The sequence below is a fragment of the Callithrix jacchus genome, chromosome 8 (assembly GCF_049354715.1).
Source record: "Callithrix jacchus isolate 240 chromosome 8, calJac240_pri, whole genome shotgun sequence".
NCBI lineage: Eukaryota > Metazoa > Chordata > Mammalia > Primates > Cebidae > Callithrix > Callithrix jacchus.
The window spans coordinates 84,331,200-84,354,634 of NC_133509.1; the positions used below are offsets into that span (position 1 = coordinate 84,331,200).

Sequence of the window (23,435 nt, forward strand, 5' to 3'; positions counted from 1 at the left end):
AAGTTGAGGAATTTCCCTTCTACTCCTAGTTTGCTGAGTGTTTTTTACCACAAACAGATGATGAATTTTGTCAAATAGTTTTTCTTCATCAGTTGAGATAATCATGTATGTTTTCTGTCCTTTATTACTAGACTATATCACATTAATTTCCATATACTGAACAAACCTTTCTTTCATTCCTGAGATAAACTACTTTGTCATGGTATACAATCCCTTTAATATGCTCTTAGATTCAATTTGCTAATATTCTGTCAAATATTTTTGTGTCTATATTTACAACTGGTATTGGTCTGTAGTTTTCTTGTGTTATCTTTGGTTTTGTAATACTGCCTTGTAGAATGAGTTAGAAAGTGTTCCCGTTAATCCTATTTTTTTGGAAGTTTGCGAAGAACTGGCATTCAACCTTATTGGTATAATTCACCAATGAAGCCATCTGGCCTACGGTTTTCTTTGATGAGTATTTTTTTTTTAATTTTATTTATTATTAATCCAATCTCTGTACTTACAGGTTTACTTCAATTCTTTGTTTTTTCTTGAGTCAGTTTTACTAGTTTGTATCTTTCTACAAATTTGTCCACTTCATTTGGTTATATAATCTGTTGGCATATATTCCCTTATAATCCTTGTGATAACTGTAAAGTCAGTAGTAAAGTTCCCTATCTCATTCCTGATTTTAGGAATGTGAATCCTCTATTTTCTTGGTCAGTCCAGCCAAGGGTTTATCAATTTTGTTTATCTTTTCAAAGAACCAACTTGGGTTTTGTTCATTTTCTCTATTTTTTTTCCTATTCTGTTTTATTCATTTTCACTCTAATCTTTTTTTTTTTGAGACGGAGTTTCGCTCTTGTTACCCAGGCTGGAGTGCAATGGCGCGATCTCGGCTCACCACAACCTCCGCCTCCTGGGTTCAGGCAATTCTCCTGCCTCAGCCTCCTGGGTAGCTGGGATTATAGGCACGCGCTACCATGCCCAGCTAATTATTTTTTTTGTATCTTTAGGAGAAACGGGGTTTCACCATTTTGACCAGGATAGTCTCGATATCTTGACCTCATGATCCACCCGCCTCGGCCTCCCAAAGTGCTGGGATTACAGGCTTGAGCCACCGTGCCCGGCCTTCACTCTAATCTTTATTATTTTCTTCCTTCTCTTTGCTTAAGGTGCAAAGTCAGGTTACTGATCTGAGATCTTTCCTCTTTTCAAATACTGGCATTTACAGCTATAAACCATTGCCCCCAAGGGCTGCTCTTCCTGCATCTCATAAGTTTTGATAAATTGTATTTTCATTTCATTTATCTCAAAGAGTTTGGTGACATCTTTTGCACTTCCTCTTTGTTCCACTGGTTATTTATAACTATGGTATTTAATTTAATTCATACTTATGAATTTAAAACATTTTCTTCTATTATTGGTTTCTAATGTCACCCCATTATATAAGTCAGAAAACTTACTTTGTCTAATTTCAATAGTTTTAAATGTACTGAGGCTTGTTTTATAGACTATCCTATGATCTACCCCAGAGAATATTTCACATGCACTTAAGAAGAATAAATACAGATTGAACATCCCAAATCTGAAAATCCAAAATGCTCCGAAATCTGTAACATTTTAGTGCAGCATGATGACTCAAAGACAATGCTCACTGCAGTTCGCTAGAAGCATTTTGGAGCATTTTGAATTTCTGATTTTTGGATTTGGGATGCTCAACTAGTAAGTATTAATGCAAATACTCCAAAATCTAAAAACACTTCTGGTCCCAAGTATTTTAGATAGGATACTCAACCTGTATTCTGCTGTTGTTACGCAGAGTATTCTAGAGATGTCTATTAGATTAGATTATAATGCTGTTCAAGTCTTCCATTTCCTTGCTGATTCTGTGTACAGTTATTCTATCTAAGACTGAAAGTTGGGTATTGAAGTCCTCCATTATTATTGTAGAACTAGCTCTTCCTCCCTTCATTTCTGTCATGTTTCCTTCACGTATTCTAGGGCTCTGTTATTAGAGGCACATATGTTTATAATTGCTATAACTTCTTGATAGACTGATCCTTTTGTCATTATATCTGTGTGTGTGTGTGTGTGTCACTCTGTGACCCAAGCTGATCATCCTAGCTCAACTTTCTATAGCTGGGACTACAGGTGTGTGGCACTGCACCCAGCTTTTAAAAAAAGTTTTGTAGAGATGGGGTTTCACTTTCTTGCCTAGTCTGGTCTCAAACAACCCTCACATTTCAGCCTCCCAAAGTGCTGGGATTACAGGCGTGAGACACCACATTAGGTCCTCTATTAATATTTGTCTTACAGTCACATTAAAAATTAAAGAAAGGAACAGGAATTCTGAATAGAAAGAAATGTATTACCTGTTGGATTCTTAATTACACAGCTAGTAGCTCCATGAAGATCAGCATGTACATAAATGTCGCCTTAAATACAGAAAAATAGAAAATGACATTTTAAGTTCTAATTCTTTTTTTTTTTTGAGATGGAGTCTCGCTCTGTCACCCAGGCTGGAGTGCAGTGGCACAATCTCGGCTCACTGCAACCTCCACCGCCCAGGTTCAAGTGACTCTCCCACCTCAGCCTCCCTCAGCATCCTGAATAGCTGGGATTACAGGTGTGCACCACCACACCCAGCTAATTTTTTAGGTATTTTTAGAGACAGGGTTTCACCATGTTGGCCAGGCTGATCTTGGACTCCTGACCTCAGGTGATCTGCCTGCCTTGGTCTCCCAAAGTGGGTGGGATTACAGGTGTTAGCCACTGCACCTGGCCAAGTCCTAATTCTAAATGTGAAAAATGATTGCAAACTTTAACACCGCAACAGTAAGCTTTTAAAAATTTGACCCACAATGACTTTGGACGAATATGTAATACAACATCGAAAGTCCAACACCGCAGATTAGCTCAGTAGTACCACTTTAGGAATACTCTCTTAAGATCTAAGCATCAAAACACATATTCAGCAAACCATGAACCATCATGTATTAAATCTTTCTACTAGTTAAATCTAGCAAACAAAAGAAAGGATTGCGACAATGAAATCAATGCCTAATACTGACTGATACAATCATTTAAGAGAAAATTTTTCCATATTTTAATCTTACCTACCTGGTGTCAAGTATCTTTTCACAATTATTTCATTCTGTTGCTGATCTCGTCCACCTATAATTAGATAGTTCTCTGAGCTAATGAACCACAGAAATTTCTCAAACCTACCAAAATGAAAGAAAAATAGTTAACTTTTCTTTATAGCTGCCTAAATTCATACACTTTTTGCAAACAAAACAAAATAGGAAGCTATCTTGCCTGTGTAGGTTAAGACAAGTTGATGATGTAATTTATTTTAAGGCATCAAGCTGAATCTTACTAAAAACCTGTAACACAAATTGCTCTAGGATATTCTTAAGACAGTCTTAAAAAGAACAAATTAAATTCTATGTTTTAAAAAAGTTATCCCCTTACCCCACCCAGCCTTCTTAAACTCAGTAACTTATAACAATAAATTACATAAAGCCAAAGTATAAAATGTCATATGGTCCTCAGGTTTAGCTTTCTTTCAGTGAAGCACTGAATAGGCTTTAGACCACTGATAAGAAATGTTTTCCGACTCTGTTCTCAATAAATGAACATACTTAATTTTTAGGTATGATATTCTTTATATTTCTTAAAATACAAAATACCAAAAATTGTCTTTAGAAGGGTAAAACTGTAACTTTTCTCAAAAAAGACAAAGTAACTTGGGTTTTCATGATTAATACTTGCAGGATAGAAAGTATAGAGTATATATCTGTATGACATTTAGAAAATGACATGCAAGACAGAGGAATATAAATACTTGCTACATTATATATGACTATGGAGATTATCTTCTGTATGACTTAATCCACGATTTTTAAAAATTCTGGTTAAAAATGGTAGACTGAGCCAGGTGCAATGGCTCACACCTGTAATCCCCGTACTTTGGGAGGCTGAGGCAAGTGGATCATGAGGTCAGGAGATCAAGACCATACTGGCCAACATGGTGAAACCCTGTCTCTACTAAAAATACAAAAATAAGCTGGGCATGGTCGTGGGCACCTGTAATCCCAGCTACTCGGGAGGCTGAGGCAGTAGTATCACTTGAACTTGGGAGATGGAGGTTTCAGTGAGCTGAGATCATGTCACTGCATTCTAGCCTGAGCAACAGAGTCAAAGTCTGTCTCAAAAATAATAATAAAATAAAAAGCAAAAACTGGCAGAAGTAAAAGGAGCATCAGACATATTTGCAGAGGAATATTATAAACTTTCTGCCAACATATTTTAAACTTCAGACAAACTCTTTTAAAAAAATACTGCTTACCAGCCAAGCAAGGTGGCTGACACCTGTAATCCCAGCACTTTCGGAGGCCGGGCAGATCACAAGGTTAGCAGATTGAGACCATCATAGCTAACATGGTAAAACTATCTCTACTAAAACTATAAAAAATTAGCCAGGAGTGGTGGCACACACCTGTAGTTCCAGCTACTCAAGAGGCTGAGGCAGGAGAATCTCTTGAACCCAGGAGGCAGAGGTTTCAGTGAGCTGAGATCACACCATTGCACCTCCAGCCTGGGTGACAGAGTGAGATTTCATCTCAAAAAAAAAAAAACAAAAACAAAAACAAAAAAAACACCGCTAACCAAAACTAGGAAATTTGAACAATCCTTACATATACTAAAAAACTGAATCTGCAATGAAAAGCTTTCCCAAAGAAAACTCCACGACTACTCAGCTTTGCAGGTAAATTTCATGAGATATTTAATAACAGCTGAAAAAGGAGTACTTTCCAACTTGTTTTATGAGACAATATGACCTTGATACCAATACCTAACAAGAACATTATAAGAAATAAAAATTACAGGATAATCCTATTCATCAACAGAGATGTCAATCAGAGAAGGAGAAGAGACAAATAGAAACAAATCTTGAAAGCTGGAAAACAAGTGATCAGACTCAAGAAGCTGAATCCTAAGCTGATGGTGAAAAAAGCAACAACTAAATTTACAATGTAAAATTCATAAAAGGCTAAAGAAACAGCAGCACAAGTACTTAAGGGAAACAGAGTTTAAGATGGGAATGAAAACAGGACTGGCTAAAAGTCTGTTCAAGAAGCAGTTAGTTCCATACATCTTTCCAGCTAATTCTATTCCATTTCCTAACAAGGCCAGAGGTTAATTTCTCTAGAAAGGGTATAAAGAAGATCTCTGGACAAGAGTAAATGTGGCACAGCTATAATCAGAAGTAATGTATGTAAAACACAGCAACTAAGTAAATGAATTACTGGATCCTAAGACTCTCAGCCTATTATTCCCACTGGGCTCCCCAAATGCTGCAATGGCCAGGTCTTCACCTTACAAAGCAGGAGAGAAAAAGAATCTTTTCTGGGAAATGAGACTAGCTCAACAGGAAAAGGGCTGGACAATGAGGATTCCACAAAAAATGGCCAAGACAGATCATTTCACAAGCTCAACCACCCAGGGAACTTCCAATCAGCATTTTAATAATCTACTGTAAAATGTAAAACGTTAAATAGACAATCAAGGAGCTTCAGACATTAACAAAAGTCTCTAATATGAAGGCTGAAGACAAAAGAAACATTTAAAAGAAAACACTTGTATTCCCAGCTACTCAGCAGCCTGTGCAACACAGTGAGACTCCATCTCCAAAAGAAAAGAAAAAAAAAGAAGGGTACGGTAGGGCTGTTGTGGGTATATCAAAAAATATCAAGTTACAGTTACATAAGATAAGTAACTAAAGACATCTAATGTATGGCATGAGGAATATAATTAATAACACTGTATTATATATTGGGAATTTGCTAAGAGAGATTTTGTTTGTTTAAGATGGAGTTTCACTCTTGTTGTCCAGGCTAGAGTGCAATGGCACCATCTCGGCTCACCACAACCTCTGCCTCATGGGTTCAAGCGATTCTCCTGCCTCAGCCTCCTGAGTAGCTAGGATTACAGGCATGTACCACCATGCCCGGCTAATTTTGTATTTTTAGTAGAGACGTGGTTTCTCCATATTGGTCAGGCTGGTCTAGAACTCCTGACCTCAGGTGATCCACCTACCTCGGCCTCCCAAAGAGCTGATTACAGGCGTGAGCCACCACACCCGGCCACTAAGAGAGATTTTTAAGTGCTCTTACCACACACACACAAAAAACAGAGTAACTCTGTGAGACAATAAATATGTTAATATACTTGACCATATTAATAATTTCATTATGCATATGTATATAATAAAAACATACTGCAGACCTTAAATATAAATACATACATACATATATACATATATATATCTCAGGCAAAACCCTGTCTATATTTTTATATATATATATATATATATATATATATATATATGCATATATGTGTGTATATATATACACAAATGTGTGTGTACACATACACACACACACACCCCAGGTGAAACCCTGTCTCTACAAAAAATACAAAAATTACCTAGATGATATGGCACACACCTGTGGTCCCAGCTACTTGAGAGGCTGAGGTAGGAGGATCACTGGAGTCTGGGAGGCAGACGTTTCAGTGAGCCAAGACCATGACACTGCACTCCAGCCTGGGCGACAGACAGACTCTCAAAAAAAAAAATCTCTCTCTCAGAAGAAATATATACATAATATATGAATATATATTTATATATAAACATATTTATATATAAGTATATATTTATATATAAGTATAAGTATTTAATATATATTTATATATAAATATAACATATATTTATAAGTATTTTATATGTTTAAGCATATAATATATATCCATATATATTATATATGCATATACAAACGTAATATATATTTATATAATATATATTTATATATAAGTATATCTATTTCTTTTTTGAGATGGAGTCTCACTCTGTCGCCCAGAGAAGTGGGACCACCGTTGTGTGCCACCACATCTAGCTGATTTTTGTATTTTTTCTAGAGATGAGTTTCGCCTGATCTGGTCTGGTTTGTTGCCCAGGCTGGTCTCAAACTCTTCACCTCAGGTGATCCACCCACCTATGGACTCCCAAAGTACTGGGATTACAGGCATGAGTCACTGCACCCAGCCTATCCCTACCTTTATATGTAAATGCTTTAACTTTTTCTTTTCTTACAAAAATAGAAACTACCTGAAAAGGAGAGAGTTCTGAATGCTGATGTCCCTTAGGCAGAGTGATTGCATGTACCCATGTTTTTGTTTGTGAGCATCTATCTAGTACCTTCCCTTCACTTGCTTCAAGAGTGTAGAATGTGATACCCATTAGCTAATTTATCTTCAGGAAATGTTTTCAGAGGCTCAGAGAGCTACTTCAGCCACCGATTTGCTTTTGCTTTTTCTTTTTTTTAAGATGGAGTCTCATTCTGCCACCCAGGCTGGAGTGCAGTGGCTCGATCTTAGCTCACTGAAACCTCCCCTCCCGGGTACAAATGATTCTTCTGCCTCAGCCTTCCGGATTGTTACAGGCTGCAGCCACCATACCCAGCTACTTTTTGTATTTTTAGTAGAGACAGAGTTTCACCATAGTGGCCAAACTGGTCTCAAACTCCTGACCTTGTGATCCACGCACGTCAGCCTCCCAAAGGGCTGAGATTACAGGCATGAGCCACCACGCCTGGCCCCTCGTTTGCTTTTGTTGGACAGCAGACGAGTGTGTGTGTGTGTGTGTGTGTGTGTGTGTGTGTGTGTGTGTGTGTTTGTGTGTTTTGAAATGACACATTTGATCCTTTTTATGGCTCAAAGAAAAGTTAATGAATACCTTTTGAGTTTGGTGCCAGGACAGAGTCATTCTTCAAAGCTGTCAGCACTTATGGGCTGTCCTATGGTCACTGTATGACTCTGCTTAAGTTCCTTACCCTCTCCATTTCAGATTCTGAAAGTACTGCATCCACAGGTAATAATGGGCTGGGCGCGGTGGCTATTGCCTATAATTCCAGCACTTTGGGAGCCTGAGGAGGGCAGATCACTTGGGGTCAGGAATTTGAGACAAGCCTGGCCAATATGGTGAAATACCATCTCTACTAAAAATACAAAAATTAGCTGGGCATGGTGGTGCACACCTGTAGTCCCAGCTACTTGGGAGGCTGAGGCAGGAGAATTCCATGAGCCTGGGAGGCGAAGGTTACAGTGAGCCAAGATCGCACCAGTGCACTACAGCATGGGCAACAGAGCTAGGACTCTGTCTCAAAGGAAAACAAAATTACAGGTAGGGCCTGTAATCCCAGCACTTTGGGAGGCTGAGGTGGGAGGATCGCTTGAGCCCAAAGTTTGAGACCAGCCTGGGCAACACCAAAAGAGCCCATCCCTACTAAAACAACAACGACAAAGAGGTAATGCTGGCCCCTTTCCTCTCATTAACACTCTCCAGGAGATGAAAACGATGATCATGTTTTTAAGTGTGTAATCAATTGTGGAAAGACTGCTGCCATGTTAAGAAAAGAAAGGAGTATGTCTGCCAAACCGATTAACTTCTGGTCTCCAATCAGTATGTGTGGTGGGGTTGGGGGACTGCATGACTTTTAACTTTTGTCTTTGAGAGATCTAGACAAAGAATCTCCTTAGAGAATTTTTTTTCTTTTGAGACAGAGTCTTGCTCTGTCCTCCAGGCTGGAGTGTAGTGACACGACCTCGGCTCACTGAAACCTCTGCCTCCCAAGTTCAAGAGATTCTCATGCTTCAGTCTCCCTAGTAGCTGGGATTACAGGCACCCACCACCAGGCTTGTCTAATTTTTTGTGTTTTTAGTAGAGGCAGGATTTCACCATATTGGCCAGGTTGGTCTCGAACTCCTAACCTCAAGTGATCCTCCGTCTTGGCCTCCCAAAGTGCTAGGATTACAAGTGTGACTGCTACCGTGCCCAGCCTAAATATATGTAATTAAATAAAAGTTAAAAAGAAACAACTTGGAGAAGACAGAGACTTGCAAGAAAAGAATACTAAAAAAAATATAATACATCGAAACTATTCTCAGAGAGCTAAAAGAAACTAGGGTGGAAACATTAATTTTTTTTAAAGGTATATTCTAAGAACCAAAAGAAAGTCCTCTTTTTACGTTTTTTGTTGTTGTTGTTGTTGTTGTTTGTGACAGTAACACTATGTTGAGGAGTTCTTAAAATTAAAAAGATGACAGGAAGTAAAAAATTCAATGGAAGGATTCAATGGAAGATAAGGCTGAGGAAACTCCCAGGATATACAGCAAAATGACAGACTTAAAAATAGAAAATGTAACACAATTGGAGAACTGGTCTGGGGGTCCCATATCTTAAAAACAAGATTTACAAAAGAAGATGAAAAAAGAAAGCAGAGGTCTGGCAGTTTTTCAAGAACTATTTCAAGAAAATGTCTCAGAACTGAAAGTTTCTGAATTAAAACAGCCCACAAAGCGTCCAACATAATGGAGTAAAGCATCACCACCAAACCCACCAATTATAAAATTCTGAAAAATTTATAATTCAAGAAGGAAAGGAATAAAAAAAAAATTTAGAGAAAAAATTGGGAGGAAGGAAAAAATCTATAAGCTTGTAGAAAGGCAAAAACAAGTTTCATGTAAAATATCAACTATCAGCCAGGTGTGGTGGCTCACGCCTATTATCACAACACTTTGGGAGGCTGAGGCCCACGGATCACTTGAGGCCAGGAGTTAGAGACTTGCCTGGCCAACATGGCAGAAACCCCTCTCTACTAAACACACAAAAATTAGTTGGGCATGGTGGCAGGCACCTGTAATCCCAGCTACTTGGGAGGCTGAGACAGGAGAATCACTTGAACCTGGGAGGTGAAGGTTGCAGTGAGCTGAGATCGCACCACTGCACTCCAGCCTGGGCAACAAAGTGAGACTGAGCCTCAAAAAAAATAATAAAAAATAAAATAAAATATCAACTATCAAAATAACAGATTTCTCAAGTTACTATAATGAAGCAATGCCTTTAAAAGTCTGAGAAAAATGTATTTTCTTAGTAGAATCCTATACTCAGTTTTTTAAAAAGAGATTGGGTTTTGCCGTGTTGCACAGGCTCGTTTTGAACTCCAGAGCTTAAGGATCCACCACCTCACCCTCCCATGGTGCTTGGATTACAGGAATAAGCCACTGCGCCCAGCCCAGTCATACTATAAGAGTAAAATGTTTTATACACTGGAGACCTCAAAAACTTTGCTTCCCATATGCACTTTCTTGTGAAGCTTCTGGAACACATACTCCTTCAACCAAGAAAGAAGTGTGAGATCCAGAAGAGTTTCCAATACAGAGAAGGGTAAAGATAACTTCCAAGATAACAATAAAAGGAAATTGTAAGATGCTTAGAGAACCAATCTAAAATAAAGTAAGTCAAAAAGCTCCAGGAGAGACTTCTGACCTCTGTAAGATGACAGGGATTGAATTCCAATGTGTCTGAACACACTTGAAAGATAATATTTACATAAATTAGTGGTAAGAACAAAAATTTAAAAAAAGCAAATTAATTGATGATTAGTAACTCCAGGGAACATTTTTAAAACTGAGCAAGGAAGAAAAAAGAAAACAGAATTCTTTTTTTTTTTTTTTTTTGAGACGGAGTTTCGCTCTTGTTACCCAGGCTGGAGTGCAATGGCGCTATCTTGGCTCACCGCAACCTCCACCTCCTGGGTTCAGGCAATTCTCCTGCCTCAGCCTCCTGAGTAGCTGGGATTACAGGCATGCGCCACCGTGCCCAGCTAATTTTTTGTATTTTTAGTAGAGACGGGGTTTCAACATGTTGACCAGGATGGTCTCAATCTCTTGACCCCGTGATCCACCCGCCTTGGCTTCCCAAAGTGCTGGGATTACAGGCGTGAGCCACTGTGCCCGGCCAAGAAAACAGAATTCTGTGTGGCTCAGCTATAACTATAATTTAAATATTTATAATGATGCCAATGCTGACTATTAACCTTGACAAAATTATGCTGTAACTGTATGTGTATGTAATGGAATACAAGTGGAAAGAGGGAAATCCTCATCTTTCACAGCGGGAAGTCAGTAACACTGTAATACAGAAAAATTAAGAAGCAATATAAGCATATTACTAATAGAAACAAAGGCAAACATCAAAAGAATCAACTAAAAGAGCTAAAAATAATTTCCTTCAGAGAGCAGGAAATAGGAGTAAACGTGAGGAACTACAGAGCTAGCTGAGTGCAGAAGTGTATGCCTGTAATCGAGCACTTTGGGAGGCTGAGCTAGGAGGATTTCTTGAGCCCAAAAGTTTAAGACCAGCCTGGGCAACAAAGTGAGACCCTGTCTCTACAAAAAGTAAAAAATTAGCTGGGCACGGTGGCATGTGCCTGTAGTCTCAGCCACTTGGGAGGCTGAAGTAGGAGAACTGCTTGAGCCCTGGAGGTCAAGGCTACAATGAGCCATGTTCACGCCCCTGTACTTCACCCTGGGTGACAGACTGAGACCCTGTCTCAAACAAACCAACAAAAAAATTGCAGAGCTACTGGTTTTTGTAACAAGCTTTGAGGAACTGCTTGACTTTTCTAAATAATGTGCATGGAAAATCAACAAAAACAAAATTTAAAAGAGAACACTTACCAATATACTTTTCTTGCTTTTTGAATAGAAGTAACAGTCTGAACTTCTTTTAATGTTTGCTTTGTTTTCTTTTCTGCTGATCTGAATGCCTATTTATAGAAAAGAGTTTTAAAAATAACTGGTTATGAATTTATTTAACATCAAAGTAAACAATGGGGCAAGAAATTGTTTTTCAAATGTCACAAAATGGCACAATCTACACACACACACACACACACACACACAAATATGCATACTTCAAAGTAATGAAAAATGAAAATATTTTTGCCTTAAGTATTTAAATAATCTAAACAAAGATTTACTATTATATGCAAATATTTGCCCAAGACTTACGAATTAATAAATATCTTGTTCATTTTCTAGATACTGAATGCTTATCATATTTTAGGTTCTGGGCTAGATACCGTTAGAGATAAAACAGTGAACAAGATGGACAAATCCCCCACTCCCACCCCAGGAAGTCTAGAAGAGACAACTATTAAACATATAATCCTTTACATAAATATACAGTAAGTGCTTCTAAAGATGCTATAGGAGTATAACAAGGAAAGCCAATTTATACCAGATTATGGTCAAAGAAGTTATCTCTGAAGAAATGACATTTAAGCAGAATCCTCAATGACTAATGGGGTTATCAGGCAAAGAATAGGAAAAAGGGGGCCAGGTGCAATGGCTCACACCTGTAATCCCAGCACTTTGGAAGGCCAAGGCGGGTGGATCACAAGGTCAGGAGTCTGAGACCAGCCTGGCCAGCATGGTGAAACCCCGTCTCTACTAAAAATACAAAAAGTAGCCAGGCATGGTGGTGCATGCCTATAGTCCCAGCTCTCAGGAGGCTGAGGCAGGAGAACTGCTTGAACCCGGCAGGCAGAGGTTGCAGTGAGCTGAGATCAAGCCACTGCACTCCAGCCTGGGTGACAGAGCAATACTCCTCCACAAAAAAAAAAAAAAAAAAAAGAGAAAAAACAGGAAAAAGGGTACTATAAGCCAAAAAAAAAAAAAAAAAAGAAAAAGAAAAAGACCAATCAAAGGCAAAATGACAAGAAATGAGGTTGAGGTTGGAGCAGTAGACAGAGGGCCAAGTCATGAGGGCCAGTCATTTAATAGCTATTGAAGTGCCTACTCTGTTCCAGGCAATATTCCAGGGATTGGGATGCAGCAACAAACAGCACAGACAAAGATTCTACTTTCATGTAATCTATGTTCTAGAGGGAACCCAGAAAAAATATTCAAATAAACATGTTGGGCTAGGGGGAGTGTTTTTTAGGAACAAAAATAAGACAAATTATAGATAGAGTGATTCAGGGTGGTACCATTGTTAGTAATCAGTGGTCAAGGAAGGATTCTCTAATTAAATTTATTTACAGAGACGAGAGGGGTCTAACCGAAAATTCCAGGTAGAGAGAACAGCAAGGGCAAAGACCCTGAAAGAGGAGCATGTGCCATTATTTTATGAACAGCTAAGATCCCAGTGTAGCCAGCAAGAGTGTATGAGAGGAGGAATGCGGGTGATGAAGTCAGAGGGAAGCAGATCTCCTGTCTTTCTTGGAGGACAGAAGAAAGGCTCTGAATTGTATTAAGATGGGAAGCAACTGTAAGATTTTGTCCAGAGAGAAAGGACTTCACTTTTAATTTAAAAATTTTTTAATATATTTTTTGAGATGGCATCTCGCTCTGTCACCCAGGCTGGAGAGTGGCATGATCTCGGCTCTCTGCAACCTCCGCTTCCCAGATTCATGCGATTCTCCTGCCTCAGTCTCCCGAGTAACTGGGATTACAGGCACCTGCCATCATGTCTGGCTAATTTTTGTATTTTCAGTAGATACGGGGTTTCACCATGTTGGCCAGGTTGGTCTCAAATTCCTGGCCTCAAGTGATCCTCTGCCTGGGCCTTCCAAAGTGCTGGGATGACAGGCGTGAACCATCACATCCAGTCTTCACTTTTGATTTGAAAGGATCAAAATGGGGCTGGGCATGGTGAGTCACACCTGTAATCCCAGCACTTTGGGAGGCCAAGGCCCAGCCTAACCAACATGGAGAAACCCTGTCTCTACAAAAAAATTAGCCGTGCCAGGTGGCTCATGCCTGTAATCCCAGCACTTTGGGAGGCTGAGGCAGGTGGATCACCTGAGTTCAGGAGTTCAAGACCAGCCTGGCCAAAATGGAGAAACCCTGTCTCTACTAAAAATACAAAAATTAGCCGAGCGTAGTGGTGTGCGCCTGTAATCTCAGCTACTCAGGAGGCTGAGGTGGGAGAATCACTTGAACCTGGGAGGCGGAGGTTGTAGTGAGCCAAGATCCAGCCATTGCACTCCAGTCTGAGGAACAAGAGCAACTCCATCGCAAAAAAAAAAAAAAAAAAAAAAAAAAAAAAAGGATCGGCTAGGTGCAGTGGCTTATGCCTGTAATCCCAGCACATTGGGAGGCTGAGGTGGGTGGATCATCTGTGGTCAGGAGTTCAAGACCAGCCTGACCAAAGTGGAGAAACCCCGTCCCTACTAAAAATACAAAAGTAGCCAGGTGTGGTGGTGCATGCCTATAATCCCAGCTACTTGGGAGGCTGAGGCAGGAGAATAGCTTGAACCCAGGAGGCAGAGGTTGCAGTGAGCTGATTGTACCATTCATTATACTCCAGCCTGGGCAACAAGAGCAAAACTCTATCTCAAAAAAAAAAAAAAAAAAAATCACAATGGCTGCTATGTGGAGAACAGACTACAGTGGGAAAAGGGGAGAAGAGAGATCCGACCAGAGGCTACTGTTACAGTTCATGTGAACACAGAGGTGATAGACGACTAACCAGTGGAAATAATGAGTAGTAGCTAGATCCTGGCTATACTTTAAAGAAAGAACCAAAGGATTTACGGATGAATTGCATGATTTACGGGAGAAGAGTCCAGGATATCACAAACATTGTTTTTTTCTTTTTTCTTTTTTTTTGAGACTGAGTTTCGCTCTTGTTACCCAGGCTTGAGTGCAATGGCACGATCTCGGTTCACTGCAACCTTCACCTCCTGGGTTTGAGCAATTCTCCTGCCTCAGCCTCCCAAGTAGCTGGGACTACATGCATGTGCCACCACACCCAGCTAATTTTTTGCATTTTTAGTAGAGACAGGGTTTCACCATGTTGACCAGTATGGTCTCGATCTCTTGACCTTGGAATCCACCTGCCTCAGCCTCCCAAAGTGCTGGGATTAGAGGCGTGAACCATCACATTTTTAACCTGAGCAAACAGAAAAATGAAGGTGCTATTTACTGAGATGAGGAAGAACGGCGGAGGAGCAGGCTTGGGGAAAAAAATACTGGAAATACATACATTTCCAGTTAAGTTTGTTTGTTAAGTTTGAAAGTTACTTCTGAATTAGAAAATCTCATTTAAATAGAAGAAATAATTATGTCCATCAAATTAAACAGGCAAAAATAACTAATATTCATTCACTCTAAGAAATACTCAGGACCGGTAGGGCGTGGTGGCTCACATCTGTAATCCCAGCACCTTGGGAGGCTGAGGCAGGCAGATCACCTGAGGTCAGGAGTTTGAGACCAGCCTGACCAACATGGAGAAACTCTGTCCCTACTAAAAATACAAAATTAGACAGGCATGGTGGCACATGCCTATAATACCAGCTAATAGCAGGAGGATCGCTTTGGAGGTGGAGGTTGCAGCGAGCCGATATCATGCCACTGCACTCCAGCCTGGGCAGTAAGATTAAAACTCCATTTCAAAAAAAAAGAAGAAACACTCAGTACCTTCTCAGCAGCTTCAACAGTCTTTTGAGTTTTCTTAGCAGCATATCTCTTGTGATCATAATACCTAGAAAAACATATTTCTGTTAAATTTTAAGTAAAACCTCTATTGTTTAGTTTTCTACTTCTAACTTTACAAATTCTCAAATGATACAGAACAAATCAGAATAAACTGTATAATTAACAAAACTAAATTTAAAAATGTATTTTCACCCAAAAAAAAAGTATGCATATAGAGGTGAAATTTTTAATTTTTTTAACAACCTTAATTCCTTAATTTATTGCAGATAATATTTTGCCTAAAATTTAAACTTAAATGACTTACTTTTTGGCATTGGCATATGCTGACAAGCTGAGATCAACATCTACAAGTAATGGCTTATTTTTCTGAGGCTTCTGCAGCTGTTTATTCTTTTGCTTTTTCTTTTTTCCTTTTGGTGGTTCAGTTTCATTTTTCTCAACACTGACGTCACCATCAACATCATCATCTTCCTCCTCTGATAACAAGTATGGATTTCTATTAAAAATATTCAATAGTATTTCACTAATGTCAATGACATCACTTTATTTTCAATTTTCTTCCTCAAAAAAATTATAAATGCTTTACAGTAAAGTTTCATTATTTACATTAATCTAAATTAATTGCTTTAAAAATAAATTTCAAAATATAAAGAAAAAATTTTAATACAGTGAACAATTAAAGTAACAAAATAAAGACAAGCATTAACTGGTGACTAAGAAGCAAACTTACCTTAGCAGCATTGTAACATGATTTGTTTGTAGTTTTAACTCTTTGATTGCACTTGCAACAGGGTCTCCTTGAGCTTGGGCTTCTTTCACAATTAACCCAATTTCTGTCCAATCTATTTGATTAGCTAAAGCACTTCTTACTACCTGAATGGCTCTGTCAACTATTTGTAGGTTCATTTCTATGAGCTCTCCTTTCAGTTTGTCTATTTCCTTAAGAAACAAACCAAACATATTTACTATATTGACAGTTAAAGTTAACATTTTTGAAAAAGCACTGAAATTGGCATTCATGAATAGTTAAATCGAAAAAGAAAAAGAAAAAAAGAAAAAGCACTGAGAAAGCCGAACATAATACCTGAGTCTGCTGAAGAGCTTCCAATCTGTTTTCATGATCCTTTCGAACATTATCTAATTTCTTCAATGCTTGCTTTTCCTTTTGATAAAGCAGATTTTTAAAAAATTAGAGTTCTCTTACCTCATGACGCCCCTCTTACTTCCCCACACTCACTATCCTGACCCCATCTATGCTGTTATCTAACTGGCTGAAGTTCTCATAGTCTAATACCCTAGGCCTATCCCACTACAATGTATTCCATGCCCCATAATTATGTCTCCTGTCTTCCTACCTCTCACTCCTTATATAGGAAGTATTTGGATTACAGGTTATTGTGTATATAAGATAAACCCCTAATACCCTCTGCATTATTCAAACAGGCAGAAATCAAGACATTTATTCCTAAGGTACAAAAGTAAAGTTTGGGAGAATGAATTTTTGTTTGTTTTTTAAATAATAGAAACAGGGTCCCACTATGCTGCCCAGGCTGCTCTCGAACTCCTGAGCTCAGTCCTCCCACCTCGGCCTCCCAGAGTGCTGGGATTACAGGCCCGAGCCACTGCAATGGCAGGGAATTAATTCTTAAAGAGCATAAATTACCAGGTGACTTTTTATTTTTTGCTGCTTTTGGTTTTCTCAGCACCATTTCCAGTATTTTAAAGAAACTTTTCCCCCTAAATTTGTAAGACAAAGGCTTATGGTAGTTATTTGGCCTTCTATATGGCATTTTATCATATATAATTTACATTTCAAGGTTATCAATTTGGGGACCAAATTTCTAATACTAGTAATAATATCATCAATTAATGAGTATTTAAATGCTGGATGAAATATTTATATATTCAGATAAGAATGGTGACTATTAAAACCCACAATGATTACCAAAATAAATCACCAGTATTTTGACACCCATGAAAACACAGGATTCAGTTTACTAGCCAAAGTGCTGCCACCATGTGGTAATCACATGATGTAATTCATTTGACTGGCCTACCTGCTTTGAAACTATGCTATGATTAACTAATCTTTTTTTCTTTGAGTCACAATCTCGCTCTATTGCCCAGGCTGGAGTGCAATGGCATGATCTCTGCTCACTGCAACCTCCGCCTCACAGGCTCAAGCAATTCTGCTGCCTCAGCCTCCCAAGTAGCCGGGATTACAGGTGCCCACTACCACACCTGGCTAGTTTTTGTATTTTTAGTAGAGAGAGGGTTTCAGCATGTTGGCCAGGCTGTTCTTGAACTCCTGACCTCCAATGATCCACCACCTCGGCCTCCTAAAGTTCTGGGCTTACAGGCATGAGCCACCTCGCCAGCCAATTAACTACTTTTTTTAAACTGAAAGGGAAGTGACACAGGGATTCAAACAAATTGTTTTTTTTTTTTTTTTTTGAGACAAAGTCTGGCTCTGCCACCCAGGCTGGAATGCAGTAGCATGGTCTCAGCTCACTGCAACCTCTTCCTCCTAGGTTCAAGTAATTCTTGTGCTTCAGTCTACTGAGTAGCTGGGAGTACAGACACCCATCATCACACTCCAAGAATTTTTTTATTTCCAGTAGAGATGGGGTTTCACCATGTTGGCCAGGCTGTTCTTGAACTCCATACCTCAAGTGATCTGCCCACCTCAGCCTCCCAAAGTGCTGGGATTTACAGGCGTGAGCCACCATGCCCAGCCTCAAATTTGAAATTTTGGCACACACATTTTAAGACTATTTTCGAAAAATCAAATTCCCTTCAAATCAAGAGTGACTGTTAACAATTTATGAAACTGTTCTGCAGCAAATGCTCTAAAACATGGTCAGATTTGCTGGGAAAATACTGTATATTACTTCTTTTGGAGACATGATGCACAGAAAACATATTAAAGACCTAGCTTTAAAATCCATTTAAAAAATAAACAGTTTAATGGTAAACAATATCCCCTCCTCTGGCCTATTTAAAATCTCCCAGAACAGCAGTTCCTTAATAGCAATGTCTGAGAAGCTTCGGGTTGTTCTGAGCAAACCACACTACGGTTTAAATAGCAGGCCTCACCTTCCCACTGTTTTTTTCTTTTTTAAAGATTATCTGATATACTCATGAAACAAATGAGGATACACTTTTCAAATCCCCTATGAACCTTTCTCATAAACCTTTGTCATAAATGAAGAGGCAGGTCAGAGAGTTCCCATACTACTTGTTACATACTTTCTGAAAGGCTACCCTTTCCTATATAAAAGCATCATCTACCCATCAAACCACTAAAGATCAGCTGGTTTAATATGTGTTTTTAATAATACATACCTGTTGTAAAGCTTTTAAGTCAATTTTCTGGCCTTCTATCTTGGAATAAAACTCATCCACAGCCTTATTTAAAAAACAGACAAACAACTAGCTGAAAAAAAAGCACGGTCTCTACTTCAAAATGCATATGCAGAATTTTATTTTACTTTTTTTTTTAAGATGGGATCTTGCTCTGTTGCCCAGGCTGGATTGCAGTAGCATGATCTGGGCTCACTGCAACTTCCTCCACCTCCCAGGTTCAAGTGATTCTCTTGCCTCAGCCTCTCAAGTAGCTGGGACTACAAGCACACCCCACCACGTGCCGGTAATTTATGTAGTTTTTAGTAGAAACAGGCTTTCACTGTGTTAGCCAGATTGGTCTTGAACTCCTGACCTCAAGTGATTCACCTGTTTTGGCCTCCCAAAGTGCTGAGATTATAGGTGTGAGCTACCATGCCCAGCCACGTACACAAAATTTTAAGATTCCATTTTGTTTCCTAACACCACTCAAAGAACTTAAACAGACTTCCCGCAAATGTAATTTATAGCTAAACAGTATCAAGAATCAAAACAAGTTCAAATCTCTGGTCCTTTATCCTGAAATACAGTAGCAACAATTATTTCCAACAGCTGTATCTGTGACTACACTGATTGTCAATGCCCAGATTCATAGTGATTATAAAGCAGGTATAGTTTCAATTTCTCAGTAGAAACAAGTTGATATTAACAGCTCATATGCTAACTAACTGGTCAACGAACAGAATGAAAAAAACCCACCTTGTCAAATGATTCAAATTCTATATATGGACATTGTGAATGTTGAGAAAACAAGAAAGGATGAAATTCCTCATACCTGTAAAACACATTTATTATATCGCATTCAAGAACATTAACGAACATCCAAAGCAAATTGACCCATGCCTACATGCTTACGTGAGTATGTCTTCAACCGGTTTATCTGCTTCCAGGCTTGGTTTTATTTCTCTTTTCTGAATGATATATCCCTACAAAAATCCAATATCAAAATCATTCCTATTCATAACTAACGAAGATTTACTTTCTTTTTTTTTTGATACAGAATCTCGCTCTGTCACTCACGCTGAAGCACAGTGGTATATTCTTGGCTCACTGTAACCCCTACCTCCCAGGTTCAGGCATTCTCATACCATAGCCTTCCGAGAAGCTGGGATTACAGGTGTGTGCCACCATACCTGGATAATTTTTGTATTTTTAATAGAGACAGGGTTTTGCCATGATGGGCAGCGTGGTCTCAAACTCTTGTTCTCAAGTGATCCGCCCACCTCAGCCTTCAAAAGTGCTGGGATCACAGGCATGAGCCACCATGCCTAGCCCAAAGATTTACTTTCTATGACTGATTAATTTTCTGTAAGTAGAGTTATAATTTGAAAAGGAAAGAAAAACACACATAAGCTATGAGGTAATTCAAAAAGTATTTAATGGCTGGGAGCTATAAATCACAAAATTTTTGGAAAGTGCTGACAAATGAAAATGTGCTTCTCTATCTAAAACAAAACAAAAAAAATTTCAAATTCCTCAACTTTTCTGGAGAGCCAATACTAACTTAACAGTACTTTCTATAAAAGATAGGCAACAGAACAAAACTTACAAACCAATAGCAATTGAAAAAACACTATCCTGGGCCAGGCACAGTGGCTCATGGCTGTAATCTCAATACTTTGGGAGGCTGAGGTAGGTGGATCACTTGAGATCAGGAGTTCGAGAACAGCCTGGCCAACATGGTGAAACCCCATATCTACTAAAAATACAAAAACTGGCTGGGTGTGGTGGCACGTGCCTGTAGTCCCAGCTACTCCAGAGGCTGAGGCAGGAGAATCACTTCAACCAGGGAGGTGGAGGTTGCAGTGAGCCAAGATCATGTCACTACACTCCAGCCTGGACAAAAGAGCAAGACTGTCTCAAAAAAACTATCACAGAATAAGCATATTAAAGATAACAATTTTCCAAAATAAAATAAAATTTATATATAATAATCCTTTAATTAACATTTAATTTCTGAAAACCCAAATAAATAAAATCACAACAGTATATAATAAAGTATACATGGTGCTACCTTCCCACTGAAGTTAGATGTTGTTTTCATATAGTCTTCTGCTTTCTGCAGACAAACAAGTATTTTTTCAATATCTATCGGTGGGGGAATAAAAAAAAAATAAAGTGTCAATCAAAAGTCAACTAACCATAGCTAAACAACTAGGTAGAAAAACAGGAAAGTACTTATGAAATGATGTAGTGTTCAAGAATATTAGAGATAATGATTTCATGTTTGTGATTGATATATGTAAATACGGTTACATTTTGACCAGCGTGTTGTCCCAGTAGCTTTTATTGAATCATCCCCTTTCCCTCCATGACCTGAAAAGAAACTTTGTTCATAAACTAAATTTCCATATATATTTCAAACTATTTTAGGATTATTTATGCTATTCTCCAAAAACTTAGTTTTAATGACTATAGCTTCATATTTTAATTTGTGAAGGGTTATACCGAGTAATAATAGTAAATCATTATTCGTATTTTCCAGAGTTTTCCTAAACATTTTCACATGCTTTTACTCCATATAAATATCATTTTATAAAAACAAACAAAAACAAAACACCACCATCAGCACCTGTTGTCATTTTATGACTGCATTGATTTAGCATATTGCAGAAACTAAAACACTCACTAAATTTCACTGTTTTTCTCTTTTGAGGGTAATGATACTTGTTTTTGTGGGTTTGAGATGGGGGTCTCACTCTGTTGCTCAGACTATAGTGCAATAGTCCAGTCAACACCCACTGCAGCCTCAAACACCCAGGCTCAAGTGATCCTCCACCTCAGCCTCCCAAAGTGCTGTGATTACAGGCATGAGCCACTGTGCCTGGCCAAATGTTTTTCATTCTAGAACCACCTGCATACTTATCACTTTTCCAGAAGTAATTTTTCACAGTTGAAAAAAAAAAGAACAAAATAAATGAACAAAAATGTACCATGAAGACATACCTTTAGTTTCAAGTTTTTCATCCACTTTGACATTACCCGAGAATCCATTTTCTATAAGACAGTGTTCAATGAGAGCTGGTCCATAGGCTATAAATGGAGAGGATATTATTTTTAGTATTTTCCTACAAATTTTTTTTTTTTTTTTTTTTTGAGACGGAGCTTCACTCGACGCCAGGCTGGAGTGGAATGGTGCAATCTTGGCTCACTACCACCTCTACACCTCTGCCTCCCACCTCCTGCCTCAGGCTCCAGAGTAGCTGGGATTACAGGCATCTGCCACCATGCCCAGCTAATTTTTGTATTTTTAGTAGAGACAGGGTTTCATCATGTTGGCCAGGCTGGTCTCAAACTCCTAACCTCAGGTGATCAACCCACTTCAGCCTCCCAAAGTGCTGGGATTACAAGTAAGAGCCACTATGCCCAGCCTAAAATTTAACATTCAAAATACAGCACAAATTTATATCCCAATACAAATGATCTACTCATAACCTTGGCCAGTGAAAACAGTAAGTTTACTTAGAAATGACAATTCTAGTTCTTGAAGGAATTTGAGACCACAATTAACTTACAAAAGTCAGTGCAAGCTGTAGGAATTTAATGGGCTTCAGCCACAATGAGGACTTATCCCTAGAATGCAAGGTTGGTTTAGCAACCAAAAATTGGTTAATGTAATAGTCCATGTTAATAAAATAAAGGAAAAGAGCCATATATCACTTCAGTAGCTGCAGAAAAAGCATTTGACAAAATGCAATACTAATTCCTAATAAAAACTCTCAATAAACTAGGAATAGAGGGCACATTTTCAGTCTTATATACCTATGAAAAACCTACAGCTAATAAGATAATTATTGGTGAAGGAATGTATATTATCCCCCTAAGATCAGGAATAAGGAAAGAATATGCAGTCTCACAAGCTATTCAACATTTACTGGAGGCTATAGCTAGCTAGCATAATAAGGCAAATTAATTAATGGCCTTCAGATTCTTTTTTTTTTTGAGACGGAGTTTCGCTCGTTACCCAGGCTGGAGTGCAATGGCGCAATCTCGGCTCACCACAACCTCCACCTCCTGGGTTAAAGCAATTCTCCTGCCTCAGCCTCCTGAGTAGCTGGGATTACAGGCACGCGTCACCATGCCCAGCTAATTTTTTGTATTTTTAGTAGAGACGGGGTTTCACCATGTTGACCAGGATGGTCTCGATTTCTTGACCTCGTGATCTACCCGCCTCGGCCTCCCAAAGTGCTGGGATTACAGGCTTGAGCCACCGTGCCCGGCCTGGCCTTCAGATTCTAAAGGAAGAAGTAAAGCATCCTTATTCACAGATGACATGATCCTGTATGTTTTAAAAATCCTAAGGAACCCATAAACAAAACCCTACTAGAATGAATAAACAAGTCTCAGGTTTGCAGGATACAAAAATCAATATATAGAAATCAATTGTATTTCTATGCAAAAGCGAAATTAAAAAAACAATGCCACTCAGAATAGCATCAGAAGGCATGAATAAATCTGAGAGAAATTAAAGCTCTAAATAGACATTCTTCATAGAAGATTCAATGTAGTTATTTATTTTTTGAGGTGGAGTCACATTATGTATTTACTTATTTATTTTTTGAGACGGAGTCGCACTCCGTTGCCCGGGCTGGAGTTCAATGGCGCAGTCTTGGCTCTCTGCAACCTCCATCTTCTGGGTTCAAGAGATTCTCCTGCCTCAGCTTCCTGAGTAGCTGGCATTACAGGTGTCTGCCACCATG

At 38.8% G+C, this 23,435-nt stretch overlaps 1 protein-coding gene across 5 annotated transcripts in view; it reads right to left on the minus strand.

Moving 5' to 3' along the window:
• NEMF (nuclear export mediator factor) overlaps positions 1–23,435 on the minus strand; it is a 69,225-nt gene that overhangs the window by 25,386 nt on the left and 20,404 nt on the right. For all 5 annotated transcript variants that reach the window (XR_013521196.1, XM_054239912.2, XM_002753876.7 and 2 more), the window contains exons 7-18: positions 21,682–21,768; positions 20,750–20,823; positions 19,591–19,661; positions 19,435–19,510; positions 18,679–18,741; positions 16,418–16,495; positions 16,064–16,272; positions 15,638–15,829; positions 15,316–15,379; positions 11,569–11,657; positions 3,106–3,209; positions 2,358–2,420 (exon numbers count right to left, since the gene is read on the minus strand). Coding sequence is in view for 4 of the 5 variants with exons in the window: in XM_054239912.2 (XP_054095887.2) it covers positions 2,358–2,420; positions 3,106–3,209; positions 11,569–11,657; positions 15,316–15,379; positions 15,638–15,829; positions 16,064–16,272; positions 16,418–16,495; positions 18,679–18,741; positions 19,435–19,510; positions 19,591–19,661; positions 20,750–20,823; positions 21,682–21,768 (1,170 nt within the window). In the remaining variant the exon portion in view is untranslated. The remainder of the gene's footprint in view (positions 1–2,357; positions 2,421–3,105; positions 3,210–11,568; positions 11,658–15,315; positions 15,380–15,637; positions 15,830–16,063; positions 16,273–16,417; positions 16,496–18,678; positions 18,742–19,434; positions 19,511–19,590; positions 19,662–20,749; positions 20,824–21,681; positions 21,769–23,435) is intronic.